General features: G+C 45.7%; 1 protein-coding gene across 5 annotated transcripts in view; it reads left to right on the plus strand.

Moving 5' to 3' along the window:
• chd8 (chromodomain helicase DNA binding protein 8) overlaps positions 1-22,609 on the plus strand; it is a 30,307-nt gene that overhangs the window by 3,961 nt on the left and 3,737 nt on the right. For 2 of the 5 annotated variants that reach the window (XM_042093476.1, XM_042093487.1), the window contains exons 6-39: positions 1-500; positions 735-849; positions 1,124-1,333; positions 1,891-1,959; positions 2,090-2,145; positions 2,325-2,442; positions 2,917-3,000; positions 3,263-3,400; positions 3,624-3,745; positions 4,687-4,930; positions 5,259-5,435; positions 6,562-6,705; positions 8,927-9,025; positions 9,299-9,458; positions 9,773-9,983; positions 13,059-13,254; positions 13,400-13,570; positions 14,144-14,437; positions 14,987-15,207; positions 15,801-16,003; positions 17,062-17,218; positions 17,515-17,604; positions 17,708-17,811; positions 17,929-18,052; positions 18,157-18,232; positions 18,396-18,667; positions 19,017-19,249; positions 19,747-20,421; positions 20,589-20,701; positions 20,863-21,084; positions 21,310-21,396; positions 21,665-21,832; positions 22,062-22,172; positions 22,432-22,536. In XM_042093476.1, the coding sequence (XP_041949410.1) occupies positions 1-500; positions 735-849; positions 1,124-1,333; positions 1,891-1,959; positions 2,090-2,145; positions 2,325-2,442; positions 2,917-3,000; positions 3,263-3,400; positions 3,624-3,745; positions 4,687-4,930; positions 5,259-5,435; positions 6,562-6,705; positions 8,927-9,025; positions 9,299-9,458; positions 9,773-9,983; positions 13,059-13,254; positions 13,400-13,570; positions 14,144-14,437; positions 14,987-15,207; positions 15,801-16,003; positions 17,062-17,218; positions 17,515-17,604; positions 17,708-17,811; positions 17,929-18,052; positions 18,157-18,232; positions 18,396-18,667; positions 19,017-19,249; positions 19,747-20,421; positions 20,589-20,701; positions 20,863-21,084; positions 21,310-21,396; positions 21,665-21,832; positions 22,062-22,172; positions 22,432-22,536 (6,069 nt within the window). The remainder of the gene's footprint in view (positions 501-734; positions 850-1,123; positions 1,334-1,890; positions 1,960-2,089; positions 2,146-2,324; positions 2,443-2,916; positions 3,001-3,262; positions 3,401-3,623; positions 3,746-4,686; positions 4,931-5,258; positions 5,436-6,561; positions 6,706-8,926; positions 9,026-9,298; positions 9,459-9,772; positions 9,984-13,058; positions 13,255-13,399; positions 13,571-14,143; positions 14,438-14,986; positions 15,208-15,800; positions 16,004-17,061; positions 17,219-17,514; positions 17,605-17,707; positions 17,812-17,928; positions 18,053-18,156; positions 18,233-18,395; positions 18,668-19,016; positions 19,250-19,746; positions 20,422-20,588; positions 20,702-20,862; positions 21,085-21,309; positions 21,397-21,664; positions 21,833-22,061; positions 22,173-22,431; positions 22,537-22,609) is intronic. The other 3 variants (XM_042093504.1, XM_042093494.1, XM_042093515.1) reach the window with 3 other exon arrangements.

Below are 22,609 nucleotides of genomic sequence, written 5' to 3' on the forward strand. Positions count from 1 at the left end.
ACGAGTGGTGCGTCGTCGGGCGCTGGCACCCTCTCCGTGGTGAAGGTGATCAACACTTCGGCCGCCGGCTCGTCCACCACCACCACAGTGGCCTCCCCTGGCGGCGTGCGCCTCGCCAAGGCCCAAGAGCCTGTGCGGCGCGTCGAGACGCTCTGCAAGCAGGAAAAGGCCAACCGCATCGTGGCCGAGGCCATCGCCCGCGCCAAGGCCCGTGGCGAGCGCAACATCCCGCGCGTGCTCAACCAGGACGAGCTGCCCTCGGGACAAACGGCGGCAGACGCGGAGGGCCTCAGCCCGGCCACTGCAGGGGCCAAGAAGAAGGGAGGTGGTGGCGGAGGCGGGGGTAAGAAGAAGAGCCCGGTGGCAGCTGTGGCCGGAGGGAAAGGAGGAGCGGCCGGAGGGGGCGGAGATAAGAAAGGAAAGGCCAAGGTGGGAGGAGCCGTAGGAGTTGCCGGGGTGACGAGCGGAGGAAGCAAAAGCAAAGGCAAATCAAAACTGAAGTAAGAGCATCTCTGTGCGTGCGTGCGCGGGTGTGTGTTTGAGTGTCTGTGTGTGTCTGTCTGTCTAGGCACCTTGCCTGATATTGTTTCAGACAGATTTATTATTGATTTGACCGTAGCTTGATCATAATTGTCTAGATTTGACCTTGATGTTGCACTCCTGACCATGTTGTGTAGAGTGTTGTGGCTGTTCTCTGGCCCCTGGTCTAACCTCCCCCCCCCCCCCATGTTCAGCACCATTACTCCAGTGAGCGGAAAGAAGAGGAAGAGGAATGGCTCCTCAGACCACTCTGAGGGGGAGGCCAGTCCCCCCGCCTCACCACGAACACTGGAAGAGGACATGCTGCAGGTACATCTCTTCTGCACTTACATTTCAATACACAAACACATGCACGCATGCACACACACACACAGACACAAGCTCTTCTCCTCTCTTTGATGTGCATATTATGTAAAATAGGCCGTCGGTTCTTGTATCCCTTCCACAAGATTGCAATACAAAGTTTATAGAGAAATGAAATGTAAATATGTTTATTTTTCATATTCCTTCACTTTTGGCTTCATTTCGCTCTGGTGTGCCCTTGAACTTGTTTTCTGACCTTAATCTCTGCCACCCTTGTTAGACGCGTCGCTCTAACCGTCAGATAAAGAGGAAGAAGTACACAGAGGACCTGGACATTAAGATCACAGACGACGAGGATGACGGGGACGGGGACGTGGACGTGACCACGCCGGCCGCGGTGCCTGTGGCCGCCCCGAGCCAGTCCATGGGCCAGCAGCTCCAGCAGGAGCTGGGGGTTGATGCCGACGGCGTCAACATGCAGTTCTTTGTGGTGAGCTGGGAGGGATTAGATGTGTGCCGCTCTGTTGCCGTCTCTTTGCATAGTAGATAAGGCTACAGTAGTATGATCAAGCCTGGAAAGTCATGTGGCAATGTTATGTACTAGTAAGTACAGAATATCGCATTTTGTTTTAAAGTATCACTTCTGGTCTGGAGAATTTGGGATTAGGTCTGCTCAAGCAATATGACACAAGTGAGAGTGCCGTTGGTAGTAGATGTCGCCACGGCTATGATTCGGCCGTAGACACAAATGAAATGTTTGTGTCGGACACTTCAGTGCAAAATGTGGAGTGATCGCAGTGTGGAGTACTAGCAGTAAAGAGTCCCAGTGTGATTGTCACAAGATCTCACCACTCATCATGACTCATGGAATACCTCTCCAATCAGAGCTTAAATGGTTCAACTGGACCTGTTGTATAAAATATGTTGACATTTGAAACTGTGAAATTTGAACTGGTTAAACCATGGCTGGTATTTGGTGAGATACTGATTGGATGGTTGTCCTTTTGGGGGACTTAAACTAACAGCATGCGTGTTCTTGTCCTGCAGGAAAATCCCAGTGAGGAAGATGCTGCCATTGTGGATAAGGTGTTATCTATGAGAATAACCAAGAAAGAGGTGAGCTTACATCTGCTTTCCTTGAACCTCACCTCACACATAACCTCACCTCCACCTCTTCATGTTTTTCATCTTATGCCCCAGTTGATTCAGTCATGTTAACTGATGTCATTTTCTGTCTGTTTTGAAGGTCACTACAGGCCAGTTGGTCAATGTGGAGGAGTTCTTTGTCAAGTACAAAAACTAGTATGTGTCAACCTTGCATTCACTTTCTATAAGCAAACTAGTGTACATATATTTTTGGGCAAAACCTACACAATGAAGAGAAAGATGTACGTTTGTGACTGGTCTGTTTTGTGTGTGTGTGTGTGTGTGTGTGTGTGTGTGTGTGTGTGTGTGTGTGTGTGTGTGTGTGGTCTCCTCAGCTCCTATTTGCACTGTGAGTGGGCCACACTTGAACAGCTGGAGAGAGACAAGAGAATCCACCAGAAGCTGAAGAGATTCAAGATCAAACACGCTCAAATGAGGAACCTCTTCCAAGAGGTCAGTGCTCATTTGAATACCGTTATGTTTCCTTTTGCATCGATGAATAGTATTGTGAAGTAAAGGTATTTTACAATGGCTACCATAGCAAACTATTCATTTATCTCCTAATTGTGCTGGTACAGGGTAATGGGAGAATACTTTGGTAGAGTTCCGGTGGTGGTACACTGTGCCTTTGAAACACAATGGCATCAAGTTCAATTCTAACTTCTTTCGAAGCGTAGGCCTATGCATGTCTTTAACATGTTCGGTGGTTGTTTTGTGAACCATGAGACAAATCTGCCCTCCATATTGTGGTGTGGAAAAGATTACTTTTGTCAATTTGTTTCCCTTACCCTGATCATGTAATATTTTTTTTACTTGCGTAATATATGTTTTGACTTAACCCTTTTTATGTACCTACAGTATTATCTTGTCTAGTGTTGCTGTGTTGGTTGTGTTTTGTAACGTCTGCGCTGATGCGCTTGCCCTCAGGAGGAGGAGCCCTTTAACCCAGACTACGTGGAGGTGGACCGCATTCTGGACGAGTCCCACAGCGTGGACAAGGACAACGGAGAGGTCTGCTCTGGAAGCCGTTGTCATTCTGAAATGCATGAGAACATGAGTAGTCATAATGTCAATGTTTAATAACAAGTATCTAAAAATGATGAGCTGAGTAATAAGCCATACGTGAACCTGACGAAACAAACTGCGACACGCGTTGTTCACGCAAATAAAATCAGCAAAGTGGTTTATAAGTGTGCTAATAAATGGTTTATAAGTGTGCTATAAGCTTGAGTGTGTTTGTTGCCTGACTGATGTTTGCCTCCTGGGTTTGCAGCCGGTGGTGTACTACCTGGTGAAGTGGTGCTCTCTGCCCTACGAGGATGCCACCTGGGAGCTGAAGGAGGATGTGGACGAGACGAAGGTGGAGGAGTATAGGGTGATCCAGGACCGCCAGGCTTGTGTCAAGAGAACCGTGAGTCACACTATTGGTGCTGTAACATCCACACACAAACACACACCCCAAAGATGTCTTAATCTCTGAAAATTCTCTAAATTGAGCAATGCTAGAAAAGAGTAATGATTGAATTGATCATGCTGGTTATGGAAAGGTTCAGTGGCCTCACAGTTAAAACAGGAGAATTTAATATGACTGGACTGTCCCGCTCCATGACCCTCTCTCCACCTCTGCCCTTTAGCCCCGCCCCCCTGCGGCCTCCTGGAAGAAGCTGGAGGAGTCCAGAGAGTACCGCAACGGCAATACCCTGAGAGAGTACCAGCTGGAGGGGGTCAACTGGCTGCTCTTCAACTGGTACAACAGGTAGGAGAGTCCAGTTGTGTACAAACACATACACAGACATACAGATACACATAGAATTGTGTGTTCAGTGAAAGATTTAATTCCATAGGTGCATGCATGCATTATGCATCCATGTATTTCTTTTTTTTTGGCCTTTTATGCCTTTAATTGATAGGACAGTGGAGAGTGACAGGAAGCGAGTGGGAGAGAGAGCCGGGGTGGGATCCGGAAAGGACCACGGGGCGGGAATCGAACCCGGGTGGCCGGCGCACGGTGCAGGTGCCCCAGCCAGCTGCACCACGGCTGGAGCCGCATCCATGTATTTCTAATACTTAACATGAACAGACCAGTGCATTGTCTAGAGCAGGGGCACACTGCATCTGGCAGAGATCACCATATTGGAGGGTTCAGGATCTGCTGAATGTTGCCGTTGAATAACAATCTTAAGCATTTCATATCCAAATAGCTTCCCAGTCAATACTGCTTCATCAACACACTCACTGTTATGACTGGAGGAAAGGGCCTGACCTTGTCAGCTACTAAGATATGTTGTTTAGGGGTTTATAATAGAGCTACAAATCCTCTTCGGTTGCAACATTAACAAAACAAACACAAAGAACCCGTACTACTAATCTAACCATCCCACACACTAACCGTGTGTGTGTGTGTGTGCGTGTGCGTGCCCACCAAGTATGAAGTCAATTGGATGAATGCTTATTTGAAGGAAAAAGAGTCCAGGAATCAAGCATAAAGAGAAGAGATTTCTGGCTTTATAGTTAGATGCCCAGGCTTGCGTCTCCCGTAATGATCCGTAATGATCAATATATGCCAGTAATGATCAATATATGCCAGCTACAGTAGAGTGCCCTCATTTATGAATAATATGCGAGACGGTGGGGTTTTCCCAGCAGTAAATGCACAGTCAAGTGAGTGTTGAGCCTTTTTCTCCGTCTCCCCAACAGGCAGAACTGTATCCTGGCCGACGAGATGGGTTTGGGGAAGACCATCCAATCCATTGCGCTGCTATCGGAGGTGTACGGGGCCAACGTGCATGGGCCTTTCCTGGTCATCGCACCGCTCTCCACCATCACCAACTGGGAGCGCGAGTTCACCACCTGGACCGACCTCAACGCCATTGTCTACCACGGCAGCCTGGCCAGCCGTCAGATGATCCAGCAGTATGAGATGTACTGCAAGGATGACAAGGTGTGTTTCATGCTCGTTGGACAGCTGATTGCACATGTACTGGACATTACTATACTAAGTACATCACTGAAAAAGATGCTTTAAGGTAAAGTCCTATCTGCATGTAATTCAAGGTTTACTTAATGGCGCTGTCAAGCTTGTCGTAGCTGCTTTAGTAAGTTCATGTTTAATTCCCTTCTGATGTGACGGAACACATAGATTTGCATTTGTTTTATTCCTTTGTTCCTCCAGTCTAATAAATGAAAGCCCTAGACCCTCTTCTGACCATTCTTATTAAAATGAGTCTGGGCTTCAGTGTGTTCCTAACCGTGTGCTTTGCTTTGTGTAGGGCCACTTGATCCCAGGTGCGTATAAATTTGACGCACTGATCACCACTTTTGAGATGGTGCTGTCGGACTGCCCCGAACTGAGGGAGATCTCCTGGCGGTGTGTGGTCATCGATGAGGCCCACCGCCTCAAGAATAGGAACTGCAAGCTGCTCGACAGCCTCAAGATGCTCGACCTGGTGAGGCACTCGAGTTTGACATGCTAGCTCTCAGCTCTGCATCTCTTTTATTTTGCCCTTCAAATGCAATTTCCTCTCTTCCTTGAAAGCTTAACCGCATGTGACTATGCATATAGGCACACACACAGCACATAACTCACATACTCTTATAAATAGGGGTGTGAATCTTCACTGGTCTCTGGATTCGATTCTATTACGATTATTATGTCAAAAATTCAATTCTATTCGGTTCCACAATGAATCACGACTGCATGATTCTCAGTGCATCTTTTTTCATTATTAATAAATACAAGTAGGCCTACCCAGTTTTGATCTAATTTTCCCTTGAAAATTATTAAGACGTGAGAAACACTATATAATAAGCTGTCTCCCTTTTCAAAGAAAATGATCAAGAGGCCTATGTCTACGCTTAATATTGTGTACCTGTCATATGTAAAAGTTACTGGGGATAAAACATGGGTTATATTTAGCTAATATGACAAAGGAAGTAATGGGCTACAAGAATTATCTGATCTGTGATGTGAACACGTTAAAATGCAGTTAAAACATGACAATACCATCATCAGATTATTATCATATTATCATCAGAAGACCCAATAGATTGTGTAGGCTACTCATGGAACGTAATTATTCAATCGATCTAACCGTAAGATAACTTTTTATTCACTTCATGTCTGTGACGGTGGCAAACGCGATGGAAAGATTAGCCTACGGGAAGAGAAAAAAAAAGTGGCCGAGCGAATTAAACTTCTTGGAAGGGTGTAGTACATGGGCAAAAGAAAAGGAGAACCCAATGAACTGGTCGGATGCACGACTCGGTTTCACTTCTGTTGCATTGACTTTTGGTGGCGGTGTGCACCCCTCAAATTCCCTTACGTAATTCTACCGGTAGTTAAAAAAACAAAATAGTCTACACATTTTACACATCGATTATTAAAATGTCTGCATCAATACATAATCGCTTTCTTTTGCATCACGATGCATTGTTAAATTGATTTATTTTCCACAGCCCTACTTATAAGGCTGGACATACAGTAGGATTTAGTGGAGGTGTTGATGTGGGTATGTAGGGCAGCATCTGAGCTGCAGGATGACGTTATCTCCTTCCCTCTCCTGCTCTTCCCAGGAGCATAAGGTGCTGCTGACGGGGACTCCCTTGCAGAACACAGTGGAGGAGCTCTTCAGCCTGCTGCACTTCCTGGAACCCGCCCAGTTCCCCTCGGAGACGGAGTTTCTGCGCGATTTTGGCGACCTCAAGACAGAGGAACAGGTACGTAAGCACCATGCCGTATGGGATGGATGTCAGTGATGTATTACTGCAACCACAACAAACAACCGTGGTCCCCAGTCCAGCTCTGATATCCTCCTCACTATTCTGACCAAATACAGAATGAGAATTTTCTTCCCATATTAAGTTATCTTCAACTGTTAAAAAGAATTCAAGTCATAACAATAATGGTAATAAGCCTGATCATACATACTTGTAATCAGACATGTGGACTCGAGTCACATGACTTGGACTCGAGTCATGATTTTAATGACTTCAGACTTGACTTGATAAAATTCGGCATGACTTGCGACTCGACTTGGACTTGAATACTATTCACTCAAGACTTGACTCGGACTTTGCCTCTTTGACTTGTGATGACTTGACATGTCTCGAATCAAAAACTAAATTTCCTGATCGTGTACCAGTCAACCCAGAGACGCTTTCCTGCGACTAAAAAAAAATTAAAAATAGCGGAGACAAGCGGCCAGAGCACAGTTCAGTAGCCTACTGCCACTACCCTCACACGCGTTACGCACTGTGTGTAGGGCACCAAGAGACAGAGGAAGGACCAACATTTAGCCAATCACTAGTAGCTTTACTGCAAACTGATTTGCACTCTTGTTAGAGAACGTTTGTCAAAAAGCACCAACAGCATGTTACATAAAGATGATACTTTTCGAGTCCTCTCCATTAAGATCCAACTTAAACTGCTAGGCTACTGCATTTAATTGAGAACACATCTAAGCACGCACGAGAGGGAGAGAAAACGAGTAGGTTCCAGCTGGCTTGTCATTGTTGATGATTGATATCTTCTTTTAAATATAAGAAACATATAAAAAGAAATCGTGGAGGCAACAAGTACGAGATTAGAGGAGATTGTGAATTTATCCGGTTCTCACTAGTCTACTATACTGTTATAAACTATGAGATCCAGGTCACTATGACATAGCTGCACTCACTGTGATTTGGAAAGTGGACAAGAATATTATGAAGAGTTGTCTTTGCCTTGTGTAATGGAACTGGTGAGTCTTGAAGTATTCAATAATTTATTTACATGAAGCACATGATATGCCGATTGAAACGCATTCCACTCAGCTACTGTAGCTAAGTGGCTACTGGCTATCAGGCTCATAATTCACTTTTAATTGCAAACAGAAAATGTCAAGCAAGCATCATGTCATACATGCTTCTCTTTCCAAAGGAATGAAAGCTGTTTGTGCCAACTTAATATCATGCTTATCATTGTTAATATTGTGCTATACATGTGGCACAAACAATGTTTGAGTTTGTGGACTAGCCATAGGCTATATTTGAACGGAGCTGGTAAAAAAAGATCATTATGAGAACGTGTGGACAGTGCACAATGGGCTTAAAGTGACACTGCACCATTTACAAATTAGATAAACAGCATCAAATGTGTAGTATTTCTTAAGAAATGAATACTTTAAAACACAATTACTGTCATTATTATCTTTTAAATAATATAAAAGTGTTGACCTTGGCTTCCCTTATGTGTCACCACTGGCAGACAGCCTAATAAATTGTTTGCAGGCAAATCTGTGGCCTAGCGCAGTGAAATACCATCAGTCAAATTATTACTCATCCTTACAGTGGGCTCCGCAATTTGGAAAAACATTATATATATTTGCAGCTGTGCTGAGTGTCATGTAGCTATCCGTTTTGTACAGATTACTCAGGTATGCACGTGTATATTACACAGGTATGCACATGCATATGTCGTAAAAGATTACAAGACAGAAACATTGAACATATTTTAATCTGTATTTATAAAAAAAATACTGTGGATTAGATGGAAGTGCTAAAATTATGATCGATAGTCTAATAATGGCATTATTAAGTGAAGAGTACCTGATGACTTGTTCAGGACTTGAAAAAGATTGGGACTTGGACTTGGACTCGACTTGGCTTTGATGTGACTTGGACTTGGACTCGACTTGCCCTTCTCTGTATTTACTTGGGACTTGACTTGGACCTGACTGCTAAGACTTGGGACTTACTTGTGACTTGCCAAACAGTGACTTGGTCCCACCTCTGCTTGTAATATTATAACCAGTGAACATAAAAAATCTTCACTTACGTCAGTTCTACATCTATACTGTGCAAGAGCATGCTCTGCCTAAATTTGATGCTCATGTCCTTTCTTGTGTGTGTGTGTGTGTGTGTGTGTGTGTGTGTGTGTGTGTGTGTTTGTGTCTCTCAGGTGCAGAAGCTGCAGGCCATCCTGAAGCCCATGATGCTGCGGCGTCTGAAGGAGGACGTGGAGAAGAACCTTGCACCCAAACAGGAAACCATCATCGAGGTTCGTTTGATTTGCATATAGCACTTTATTACTCTAATAAAGCTGTATCTTAATGCCGTATGGATGTTGTCACCTAGTTATTTTTGGAAGTGTCAAAGTGGGAACCTAATAATAGTTGACTAAATGGATACTTGTCAGTGTGACAGGCGTTGTATGTATCCCCATGTGAAGGAATACAAACCCTGTGAATAGCTCCAGTTGAGCCGTTCAGAAGTGGCCAGGTCCTCCCTGGTTGTTGATCTGACCAAGTCTTTTGCTGTGATGGTGTTGTAGGTGGAGCTGACGGATGTGCAGAAGAAATACTACCGTGCCATCTTGGAGAGGAACTTCAGCTTCCTCAGCATGGGTGCCTCTAACAATAGCAATGTGCCCAATCTGCTCAACACTATGATGGAGCTGCGCAAGTGCTGCAACCACCCTTACCTTATCACAGGTAGGCTGCGTCTCGTATAAACTTACTTTCGGCCTAAGCCATCGTCAGTGTGTCGACTTAGGCCGAAACGCGTCTGTGGACATGGCATTAATAAATAAGTAAAGAGAATATACTTGAGTGCGGTTTTTCTATTCTAAGTTGTTACCTTTTGGCTCGCACCCGAAATTGTTGTGAGATTTGGAGTTGAGCGCGGCTGCTCTCACTGCGTCTCGTATAAAGACATGCACAACACACACACACACATGCACACACGCACATGCACACACGCGCACAAATCCCTCACTCATCTGGGTTCGGTTGTCTTGTTCACTCAGGCGCGGAGGAGAAGATCGTGGCAGAGCTGAGGGAGGTGTACGACCCCATGGCCCCCGATTTCCACCTGCAGGCGCTGGTGCGCTCGGCCGGCAAGCTGGTGCTACTGGACAAGCTGCTGCCGCGGCTCAAGGCGGGCGGACACAAGGTGCTCATTTTCTCCCAGATGGTGCGCTGCCTGGACATTCTGGAGGACTACCTCATCAACAAGCGGTAGGCACTCTTGATTTAATACAGCATAAAGCAGGATACTTGCAAGAAATTAAAGAAGCCATGTCAGGGATAAAACGATTTATTATCAGAGGTTTATTTCTAATGTTCAGGGCATGAAATTGGCACATGCCAAATGCGGGTAACTTTTTTGATTGGCGGGTGAAACTGTCAATCTACCTGCCATGTTGGCGGGTAGCCAATAAGACAACACAACACTGAGCAAGGAGATGCACTGTTGGGATTGCCGTATGTAGCCTATGGCTCGGAAAAAGCGAGATCAAACCCATTTGCAGGGGTGGGTAGTAGCCTAACGCGTTACAAGTAACGCACGTGAGTAAAGTAGCCTATTTTTTTCGAGGAACGGCAACTTTCCTTTTCCAAAATGGTACTTCTACTCTTACTCAAGTACATTTTTGAGCCAATAATCTACTCTTTACTCCGCTACATTTTCAATTGCCTTTCGTTCCGAGAACAACTTTATTATTGGAGAAAGTATCTCTAGTAGTAATGGCTGGCCTATGTAGCCTACTACACAGAAGTAGATATTCTATATAGCTAACAGCTCAGTTAGCGCAATGACATCCTGCCAGTTGCTGCATCTTCTGGTGAGGCTGCCAGAGTGCCAACGAGACTAGAGGTATGACATGACACAGAAACTTCCCCGTATATTCATTTCAGGCCAGCATCGTTCAACAATCACATTGGACAAGGAAAGTAGGCCTTCAACTTAATTTAAAGCAAATTCAAAGCAAATGCACTGGAAATCGAGCATACAAGTAGTGCTGGGCGGTATACCGGTTCATATTTTCGTTATGATATGAATTTTTAAATATACCGCCATACCGGTGTATTTGATTACACAACGTTTGGAACGCTGCGCCGCGCGACAGTGTTTCAGACGGGACTTTTTTTTTTTTTTTACACGCACACATGGTGCCACTGCAAGGCATAGTGAGGGTAAACACAAAACACCTTAAGTTTTTCCCCTGAAGTATAAGGCTTAATTTCTCCTTAGGTAAGGGGTTTATTTAAGGGTGTTGCACAGAATAATATCTTAAATTGTTTCTTTAGTTAAGGAAAAACGTTAAGGGATACTGCATTGAAAAGGATTTACCGTCACGAAAATTCTATTGAGATTGTTCAACAGCTGTAACTAGCTGGCTAGTAGGTGATGTCGTTAGTTAGCAACCCACCGAACACAATGAAGTTTAATGATCTTATCATTCATCTCACCTGAAGAATATTCGCTGAAATTATCCAGGTAGCAAGTAAAGCGTGTTATAGACATGCACTGAGCAATACTAGCTGGCTAGTTAGAAATTATCCTGACTGTCATCAGTGCACCAAAACGAACTTTTTTGTTAATGTTTTGCCTAGCGAACCTAACCGAAGCTCATGGCAGGCTAACAAGACATCCACATGAAGTTAACGTTAGCCTACCACTAACGTCATGTAAACCACACAATAACAATACATTTCTGATAGGCCTATTTGACAGAGTAAGCATATTAACAGAGAGGTTTTATTTTAAATTGTAAATTTAATGGCAAAAATTGAGTGGCTCTTTGTAAACAGCATCATTTTCTGGGGCCATGCAAAACTGCATTACCACTAGTGTGGAGTTATTCTACATCATGACCGTAAAATAGACCATCCTTAGTCAATGTACTGCAGCAATTCCTCTCTCAACCTGTAAAAAATGCTGTGAATATCTGATTATGCATGGTAAAAAAATACCGTCATATACCGTGAAACCGTAAGAATTTTGAAAAATACCGTGATATACATTTTTGGTCATACCGCCCAGCACTACATACAAGTTAGAAAAAACCTAGCATTCATTTATGTAGCCTCAATGTTGCAGGACATGACATGAGACGGTCGGCTGAGAAAACAGATACTGTAGCCTGCTCTGTCGCTCTGCCCGAGTGGATAGGCTATTATAGCCTAAATATAGGTCTACCCATAATATAGCCATTGTTTTTAGGTTACATTGTCTGTATGGTGAAGTTATAACCAGACTTCTAGCAATGCAAAGCAGAAGAATCAGCTGCAATGTATTGGAAGTGACTGCTTTTCAATCCATAGCCACTTAATGCTTATTCTGGCTATGACAAAGTATATTAAATAAAATATATTTGAATTGGGCTTTTAAAATATGTTTGACTATATGATTAGCCTACAGAGGAGGAGAAAAGCAAATAGGCATAAAGGATACTTTTGTAGCCTTTTTTTTAGCCTTAAAATGTAGCCTACAAAAAAAATAACTTGTTAGGCCTACTTGAGTAATTTATTAACAAAGTACTTTTTTACTTTTACTTGTGTAGATTTCTCAGTTGGGAATATTTACTAAGTAATTTTTGAAGGGAGTAATTGTACTTTTACTTTTAGATTTTCAGTACCGTATTTTCCGGACTATAAGTCGCACCGGAGTATAAGTCGCACCAGTCAAAAAATGTGTCATGAAGAGGAAAATGTTGCACCTGAGTCGCATGACCAGCCAAACTATGAAAAAAAAGTGTGACTTGTAGTCCGGAAAATACGGTATTCTACCCACCCCTGCTCATTTGTAATCAGGACAAAAAAAATGATGTAACTATGTAGGTCTAGTCTAGATTAAGTTGGTTAATAACTCGACAGCACTGTAATGTGTATTCTGTACAAGTTCAAGAACCATTCTTATGCATTTTCTCGTCGTTCACCTTTATTTTGGGCACAAACTAATTTTGGCTGGTTAAAAACCACTGTGGCAGGTGGATTTCAAAATTCACCTGCCACAGTGGCTGGTGGCCAAAAAAATTAACTTCAGGCCCTGCTAATGTTGATCCACTCTGCCTCTGTGTAGGCCTCACCGGAGTAACTAAACACAGTGGAGGCTAAAATGTCATTTGATAATTATAGTAATACTGTAGGGAAAGGATAGTTTGGGTTTGCAAGGAACAATTACTGCAGTACTTAATCTCTCAGAATATGTGTGTTTGGTATCTGTAAAGAGCCTTGACAGATAGTTGTTCTCTGCAAGAACAAATTCCCCAAGTTGGATGCACATTTGAATTGTTTTTTTGTGGTCTATAGCTACCTGTACGAGCGTATTGACGGCCGGGTGCGTGGGAATCTGCGCCAGGCGGCTATCGACCGCTTCAGCAAGCCAGACTCGGACCGCTTTGTGTTCCTGCTGTGCACCCGGGCAGGAGGGCTTGGCATCAACCTCACTGCAGCAGACACCTGTGTCATCTTTGACTCCGACTGGAACCCCCAGAATGACTTACAGGTAAGGGTGGCAACCTCAATAACTCTTCAACAGGGTCATGTGGCCCATTTATCACAGAATGTCCACTTACCTTATGAACTGTTTACAAACTTGTCACACTGTGCATAAATCACAAATAACCAATCTATATGCACTACGCTTATAGGCTCAGGCTCGCTGTCACCGTATTGGCCAGTCCAAGGCGGTGAAGGTGTACCGGCTCATCACCAGAAACTCTTACGAGCGGGAGATGCTGGACAAGGCCAGCCTCAAACTGGGCCTGGACCGGGCTGTGCTACAGAGCATGAGTGGCAACAAGGAGAGCAACGTCAATGGAGTGAGACACTGATACTCACGCACACAGAGTAACAAATAGTACAGGCTCAATGGAGTGAGACACTGATACTCACGCACACAGAGTAACAAATAGTACAGGCTCAATGGAGTGAGACACTGATACTCACGCACACAGAGTAACAAATAGTACAGGCTCAATGGAGTGAGACACTTATACTCACGCACATATACCACACAGAGGAACAAATAATACAGGCTCAGCTGTACAAGTTTAGCATTATTATCTAAGGCTGATGGGTAAATCAGGGATAAACTAGACACAGAATGACCAGTTAATGACATTGGGTTTTCTGTAGTACACTGTAGATAGGATATGTATGTGAGGATGAATAAAATATATATGGGGGTGTGGTGGAGCAATGGTAACATCACTGCCTGACTATCAGTCAGCACAGGTTTGCATAAAGGCTAAATACCAGTCAAAATATACTGTATAAATGTAGAAATAACTTTAACCTTACAGTGCCAACTGTAACACATGGGCAAAAAAGTATGTACCGTATATCATTGAGGCCATCTGCTCTCCAGCACTGATCACCACACCGTGTTTTAGCAGATCCAGCAGTTCTCCAAAAAGGAGATCGAGGATCTTCTGAGAAAAGGCGCGTACGCCGCCATCATGGACGAGAACGATGAGGGCAGCCGTTTCTGCGAGGAGGACATCGACCAGATCCTGCAGCGGCGTGCCACCACCATCACCATCGAGAGCGAGGGCAAGGGCTCCACCTTCTCCAAGGCCAGCTTTGTGGCCTCTGAGAACCGCACGGACATCGCCCTGGACGACCCCGAGTTTTGGCAGAAGTGGGCCAAGAAAGCAGACGTGGACTTTGACACCATTAACAGAAAGGTAAGGAGCTCCATTTTCTGTGCATTGAAGCAGACTTACTGTAGAGAAGTAAGGATGACATTGAATTTCTGCTGATGCCAATAAGAGTAGGAATATTAGCAGAAATATTTATATCTTATTTATGTGTTAATGCAGATAACAGATCTTAAGCGATTATGTGCTGAAACCGATGTTGTACCAATGATATTTTGAATCCCTAGTTGAGAGCTTGTAGATAAAAGCTCAGTGTACAGGTTACCGAATATTCCCATAATTACCCTCTTGACTCGTCACATGTAGTGTTCTGATGTTATTGTTGTACCTTTTGTTTGTTGGCAAAACAAACATCTACAGTGGCCAGACCCAGAGGCTGCTGATTACCCTTGGTGTATGAAGAGAACCTGCTGACTAACTGTTCTGTCACATGTGGCACCTCCTTTTTCACTTTGTCTTTTAGTACTAACATCTCCTGCTCTCCCTCCTCTTTCTTTCTTTCTTTCTTTCTTTCTCTCTCTCTCTCTCTCTCTCTCTCTCTCTCTCTCCCCCCTCTCCCCCCTGTGATCTCTCTAGAACACTCTGGTGATTGACACGCCCCGTGTGAGGAAGCAGACTCGGCAGTTCTCCACTCTGAAGGGAGAGAGTGGGAACGACCTCACCGACGTTGACAGTGACGAGGAGTACACCCACAATTCCCGGCAGGCGCGCTACTCCCGACGCTCCGACCGCCACTCCGGAAACGGCTACGGACGCACAGACTGCTTCCGGGTTGAGAAGCACCTGCTGGTGTATGGGTAGGTGGCATGGCTCTTCCTGTGGCTCCCTTTGGCTAGGACTTATAGTTCCTTACATTTGTTACTGGGGATTCACACCATATCTCTTTTTGAAGAGTTTTTCAGTCGTCTGTCTGACGTCTGTCTATTGTTAGCAATAGAATTCCATTAGAATTAGACTTTTCAATTTACTCCGGCATGTACTGTACACGCATATTACGGGTGTTAAAAGTCGAGGAAAGCGTATTTTTATACCTCCCTTCTATTTTTAGAGCGTATGTGAAGCGTGCACATAGGAAAACAAATGGATAAACACATTGTTGTCATGTTAGAGACGTAGGTAGTGTAAATTGATTTACGTTTCACTCTAGCGCATTCATTCTTGTGGTGAATTCAAACATGCTTGGACATCTGAACAACACCTCACAGGTCCCAGAGAGTTTGTTTGTATACAAGTTCAAATTTCAAACTGGTTTGATAAAGACTTCTAATTAGTCTTTATGTTGCAATGGTGGACTGTTTTGTCGTGCAGCACCCTTGTATGAAGCGTGTCATATGAAATTGGTGGTGATGGTGCCTGACCCCAGTACACCTGTATTGGTTGTTGTGCTCAGGTGGGGGCGCTGGCGAGACATCCTGTCCCACGCACGGTGCAAGCGTCGGCTGGGCGAGCGGGACGTGGAGACCATCTGCAGAGTCATCCTGGTCTTCTGCCTGCTACATTACCGTGGCGACGAGAACATCAAGAGCTTCATCTGGGAGCTGATCACGCCTCCTGAGAACGGCCGAGCTCCACATGCACTCCTTAACCACTCTGGTGCGTCTGCTCCCTGACTGTCCGCCTGACTTTGTCTGACCGTCTCTCTTCCCTGCCTGTCTTTGCCCTCAATCTGTTACACACAGCATGCCCACATTTAACACACACACACACACACACACACACACAACTCTCCTGCCTTTACATCCTGTCCATACATATAAACCATCAAGAGTTGGACAACCTAGCATCACAGAGTAAGAGTCCTGCAATGTATTCCTTCTGTCTGTGCCCTTACAGCAGGTGATATCTCTAATAAGCTGATCTACCTGGCTGAATAGTTATTATAATGATCAGCTGTGGTGCAAGGACTCTGAAGCACTCCGTACATGAGTGCACTGTCACTTGTAACTGACAAGCATGGGATGAACAATGGATTATGTTGAGCGGCGCCGACAAAAATAAAACTGAATTGTAATCGACAAGGTGGCTGCAACAAAGTTCAACACTGGTGTGCGAGGTTGTATTGTAAACAGTGAAATCTCATGTTTAGTTTAGTTTACCTTTGTCATTGTACACATAATTTAAAGAGCTTTCCCTTAAGGTGCAACACATTCAATGACATCATTTCAATAAAAAAAGAAAAGAAAATAGCATACACACATGACCTATATACATACCCACTTCATACATACTAAACAGCATAGTCCTGAGGTTCCATAATTTCACGGATATACTACATGGTTTAAAATTGCCCTTATAAATAAGTATCTACTTAAAAAAAATAACATATACATTATGGTAGGATATAAATATGATATGGAATGTTGATAGCCTATATGCAAAAGAGGAGGTTTTTAATAGGGCAGGCCAGGGGGAAGATGGGGGGTTTAGGTGTAATGTAATCAAATGTTGAAAGCAGAGTGCGCCGCACTCAAGTCAGCGCCCATGTGTGGAGCACTTCAAACCCTCTGAAGCTGAGTTGTCCACCTCTGTAAACCATAATAGTCCCGTGAAACTGAAGTAGGGTCAATGCTATGTTGCTGTCCTGCAGAACAGGATGATCTGTGTCTTACTGTCTGTGTGTCCACCTTTCTCTCTCACTCTCTCTCTCTCAGGTCTGTCCATCCCTGTGCCTCGTGGCCGTAAGGGGAAGAGGGTGAAGGCCCAGAGCTCTTTCGACGTGCAGAAGGTGGAGTGGATCCGCAAGTACAACCCAGACACGCTGCTGCTCGACGACAGCTACCGCAAGCATCTCAAGCACCAGTGTAACAAGTGCGTCTGTCTCAGATCTCTAATGTTCATGTCTCTTTTCAGTCCCTGTGCTTCAGAAAATGGTTTCTCTATGAACTTACCTGACAGGTAGCAATAAGTAAATGAAAGAAGCTGATTCCTTTTCTGTTGTACTTTCTGCATGGTCTAGTATTTATTGCTGCCTGTACATTGTTATGTTGCTAGTGTCGTGTGTTGCTAGTGTGTGTGTGTGTGTGGTAGTGTGGACATTGCCTTAATTTAGGTTGAGTAGTGAAATGATGAAGGCCATATCTCCATTCCTCCTCTCCCTCCATCAGGGTGTTGCTGCGGGTGCGCATGCTGTACTACCTGAGGCAGGAGGTCATAGGAGACAACGCTGACTCCGTCCTGAAAGGAGCAGATGCCAGGTACTGTGGACAGTCCAGAGTCATTAACGTCCCTTCCCCCCCTCTCCCTGCAGTGGGCACTTCATCATGCCGACACGAAGCTGACTCCTGTGTCTGTTTTTAGGGACATCGACATCTGGATTCCGGAGATGGAACAGCAGGAGTATCCATCTGGCTGGTGGGACTCTGATGCCGACCGCTCCCTTCTCATTGGAGTGTTTAAACACGGTGTGTGTGTGTGTGTGTGCGTGTGTGTGTGTCCCGTCCTTAGATCTCCGTCCCTCATACGTACTTAACTGAAGTGTAGACACCTTTGTTGATGTGTTTGTTGGCTGCCTCTCCCAGGTTACGAGATGTACACTACCATGCGTGCCGACCCATGCCTGTGCTTCCTGGAGCGCTGCGGTCGCCCTGACGATCAGGCCATCGACGCCGAACAGCACTCGGCTGATCCAGAACTGGGAGAAGGGTGAGAGAAGGGGAAAAAAAACAAACCTCCAGTCCACTTGTATAGTTATAGAGCCTTATGCCTTCTTTGCGTCAAAACTGATGACTGATTGTTTGTGCATACAGAGGGGACTATGACAAATACTCAGAAGACCCAGAGTTCAAACCCCAGATGAGACACAACAAAGACTCGTATGACGAGGTGAGAGGAGAGCCACATCTTTTCTGGAGCCTGGGAAAACACCTGTAAACATCTGAACATCTGTATTGAATAGAATGTTGTTGACTTGTATCCCAGACTCTTCTGCTTCTAGAGGATTCCCCAGGTATCCCAGATTGAAGTAAAGTTTCTGTTTTATATTCAGGGTGATTCCATGAACACTGATGAGATCTGTGTGGAAGACCGCTCTGCCCCCGTGGCATCCGAGGGGCCATCCTCTAGCCAGACGGGCAGCTGCTATTGGCCAACCAGCTCGTCACTCACTGCCCGCTTAAGGCGCCTGATCACGGCCTACCAGCGTAGCTACCGGCGCGAGCAGCTCAAGATGGAGGCCGCGGAGAAAGGAGACAAGAGGCGACGGAGGTGTGAGCAGGCCACCAAACTCAAGGAGATCGCCCGCCAAGAACGCCAACAGAGGTAACCACCTCATTCAGACATGAGCTCTACACTCACTAGTGCTTTGAGCTCCATGTTTGTGTGATGATCAGACACCATACGCATTACAGTATTTGTTGGGAGGGAATGGTTTTCATCTGTAGTGTACTGTCTGGAAGTATTTGATACCAATCCGATCACCTTAAAAGACCAAGGCCAATATAGCCAAACATGTCTGGTGTCTTTGTCTAGTTGTCCATCCAGAATGCCAGCTGTGTTTGTGTACGCACTTTTCATTTGAAGACATGCGCTCAGAGAAGCATAGTGATGAAGTGGAGTCTTGGCCCACAGTCAAGTAGTGAATGACTCAGCGCATTTTGTGCCACCTTAGGTGGACCCGACGTGAAGAGTGCGACTTCTACCGCGTGGTGTCTACGTTCGGCGTGGAGCGGATGAAGAAGGAGCCCGGTGTACCGGAGGGGGAGGAATCCGAGATGGACTGGAGCCGCTTCCGCACGTTTGCCCGACTGGACAAGAAGACGGACGAGAGCCTGACGCGATACTTCCGCTGCTTCACGGCCATGTGCCGTCGCGTGTGTCACCTGCGTCCCACTCGTGGAGAAGGCAAGGCTTACTGACCCCCATTCATCCCTGTCACACACATATGCTCAGTGTTTTCCACAGAAATGAATTCTATTTGTGGTGGTAGGTTTGCAGAATTAACTTGAATGCAACAGTTTTTAACATTAGCGCACATATGTCACACACATATGCTCATAGAAATGTAGAACACTTACACTGATTTTTCACTTACACTAAAAAAGAGAAGTCAGATCATAATCTAGTCCTCTAGAAAAAGGAAGTGCTTAAATGTGATGCTGAATTTCTTTGCCATGTCACACCAGAATCTGTAAGACGCATGATGCAATGTTTTTATCTATCGGTGGGAACATGATTGATACTAATCTGAACTGACGATATTTTGAATGCTTGAAGCCTTGCGTCATTGGATTTTCTGATTTGTTAAGAGTTTGAATAGTGTTAAAGTAAAGTTAGAGGTCATAGAACTCTGCAACTGTGAGAAGCGTGTTAATTGGTCTTCCTTTCTGTGCTGCTTACAGACCCATCTGAGATGTCCCAGTCTCTGGCTCCCATCACGGAGGAGCGCGCCTCTCGCACCCTCTACCGCATCAGCCTGCTGCGGCGGTTGCGGGAGCGTGTGCTGCCCCACGCCTCCCTGGAGGAGCGCCTGCAGCTGGCCATGCCGGGCCCTGAGCTGCCCGTGTGGTGGAGCGTGCCGCGGCACGACCACGAGCTCATGCTGGGCGCCGCCCGCCACGGCGTCAGCCGCACCGAGCACTCCATCTACCACGACCCGGACTTCTCCTTCCAGCAGGCCCGGCTTGACTACCTCCACAACCAGCAGGCCTCTACTGCTGCCGCCGCCACCACCTCCACTACGCTCAGCGGGCAGGTTTCGGTCAAAGAGGAAGGGGCCGCGGAGGAAGAGTCGCGCCTGCTAGGTTCTGACGCCCTGTGCCAGTCCGACTCCCCCGCGATGCCCCTGGCAGAGCACCCAGAGGGCAAAGGGCGCGGGCAGGCAGGCTGGGGCTGGAAGAAGAGCCGGGGCAGAGGGTCCCGACGGGGCGGCAGGAAGGAGGGTGGCAGGAGCGAGGTGGGTGAGGGAGGAGGTGCGTCCGACTCCGAGTCGGATTCCGACTCGGACTCGTCCACTTCGTCCCGGCGTTCCGGCAGCTCGGACGAGAGCGGTGACAGCGATGCAGAGAGAGAGAGAGGTGAGAAATGAACGTCCTGTTAAAACTCCTCTTTGCCAGCCGTGACTTTGTAGATACACTAAGTCGTTTATTTTTGGTTACGCCGAAGATTCTCATTGACTTTGATGCGTAACATTAAAGTGCTTGCACTACTCTGATGTTTGGGCTGTTTTTCTCCTCCGCTGCAGCTATGAAAGTGTGTGATGGGGACGAGGAGAACAGCATGCTTTCCCTCACCCTATCACAAGAGGGTGCTCCCCCTGAGACTGTCAACGACCCGCTACGGGTGGACTGGCCTAAGGTAACGCTACAGCCTGCTGAAACTACTACCGCTACTACCACTACTACTACTACAAGATATACAGTATGATTAAACCTTTCTTTGACTGAATGTGAATATGTAGAAAAAGGTATAGTACTTCCTAAAAGGTCATTCTTGGTCTTATTTTGATTTTCCTGCAGGACCGCGTGCTAATAAACCGGCTGGACAGTCTTTGCTCACTGGTGCTGACGGGACACTGGCCATCAGGGCGGCGCTATGCGTCAGATGCCCAGATGAACCCCCCCTCAGACGAGCAGAGTGACGAGGTGGGGTACCCACGCGTGGCCCGTAGGGGTACCAGTGCGCCCGGAGCCGAGGGTCCTGAAGGACAAGAATCCGAATTCACTGTCAAGCTACTTAAGGTGAGGAGGAGTGGAGTGTGTCGGGAGGAAAGAGGTGTTCATGGGATGCCACTGCTAGAGTTAGGTGCTAGCAGCACCAAGATCATGAGTTTGATTACTAAACATACATACTGATGATGAATGTGCTGTAAGTTGCTTTGGATGAAAGCATATCCTCAGTGAATATATGTAAGTGTAAATGTACAGAATCTCCTTATTGACGTTTCATTGTTTTGCTGTCTGTAGGAGGAAGGGCTGAAGTTGACCTTCTCCAAACAGGCTCTCCTGCCCAATGGTGAGGGAGGTGGTCGGCGGAAGCGTAAAGATCATGAGGTATGCACCCACGCAGCTCGCTGGAAACACATTGACCCCTATTACCTTAGTAATATGCCCTCCATCTGTAATCAGGTTCCTGAACCAACAGGCCATTTTTGCTTTCTATAAGGCCTTACAGCATTTTGTATTACATATATGTAGACATAATGTCAATATATCATTAGCGTAGTCGTCAATCACGGGGGACTTACATTACAGGCACAGAAATGTATAGGCATGCAGATGTTCAAAAAGCTTACTTGGTCTCCCTCATCTGTGTGTTCAGCTGCTAGACCCAGAGGGGGCATCTGTGGATATGATGAGCCTAGGGGAGCGAGCCCCGCGCAGAAGGGACCTGCCCAACTGGCTGAAGGAGAACCCAGACTATGAGGTGGAAGGAGACATGCTGGAGGTGAGCATCCCAGTGACCGCTGAGCCCCCAAGGCTGCCAGAGGCAAGACAACACTACTCTAAATCCAGTTCTAGCATACTTTGAGAATTGTCTATGTAATCCAAGATTGGATGTTACAAAACAAAGATACGCAATAATAATATAAAGTCATTGACAGTCCAGCAGTTTTATAAGCAACCTCAGATCCTGCCAACTGGAGCTGTTTGAATTTGCTCTTTTTTATAACTCTGGGACTATAACTTAAATGTCTCCTATGAATGCAATTGTCCAGCTCTTGGTGAACAGGACCAAACGGAAGAGGAGGAGGAGGAAGGCGGAGAAAGCAGCTGCACTTACTGGAGATGAGAGGGTGAAGGTCATCAACATGAGGACAGGAAAGAAGGTGATGATAGATTGGTGATTGGTTGGAAAACAGAGGGGAGTGAAGAATAATGAATTTAACCAAATGGATTGTCCTACACTGTTTTAAGAAGTGGGGGTTATCATTTGTTCATTTGTTTTCAAAATTGCATTGTGGTTTATGTTTAAATGAGGTGGCATGAACAGGAAGTGACAATGAGTCACTTCCGCTACAATAATAATCATTAGTTGCAACCCTGCTATGAATAGTTCTTTAAGTATAGATGTGTTATCTCTTACAGTATACTGGAATGTATGGCCCTGCTCTTCAAGACCTAAAGGAACACCTGGAAGAAAATCCGGACCACGCTGTAGCACCAGAATGGTCGGAAACCGTTCGCAACTCTGTAAGTCCCTTTTTCATTTTGTAGATTGACTTTGTATAGCTTGTATGTTGTCAGTGTTGACTATACAAGCTAC

This window comes from Alosa sapidissima, chromosome 1, assembly GCF_018492685.1.
Source record: "Alosa sapidissima isolate fAloSap1 chromosome 1, fAloSap1.pri, whole genome shotgun sequence".
Taxonomy (NCBI): domain Eukaryota; kingdom Metazoa; phylum Chordata; class Actinopteri; order Clupeiformes; family Clupeidae; genus Alosa; species Alosa sapidissima.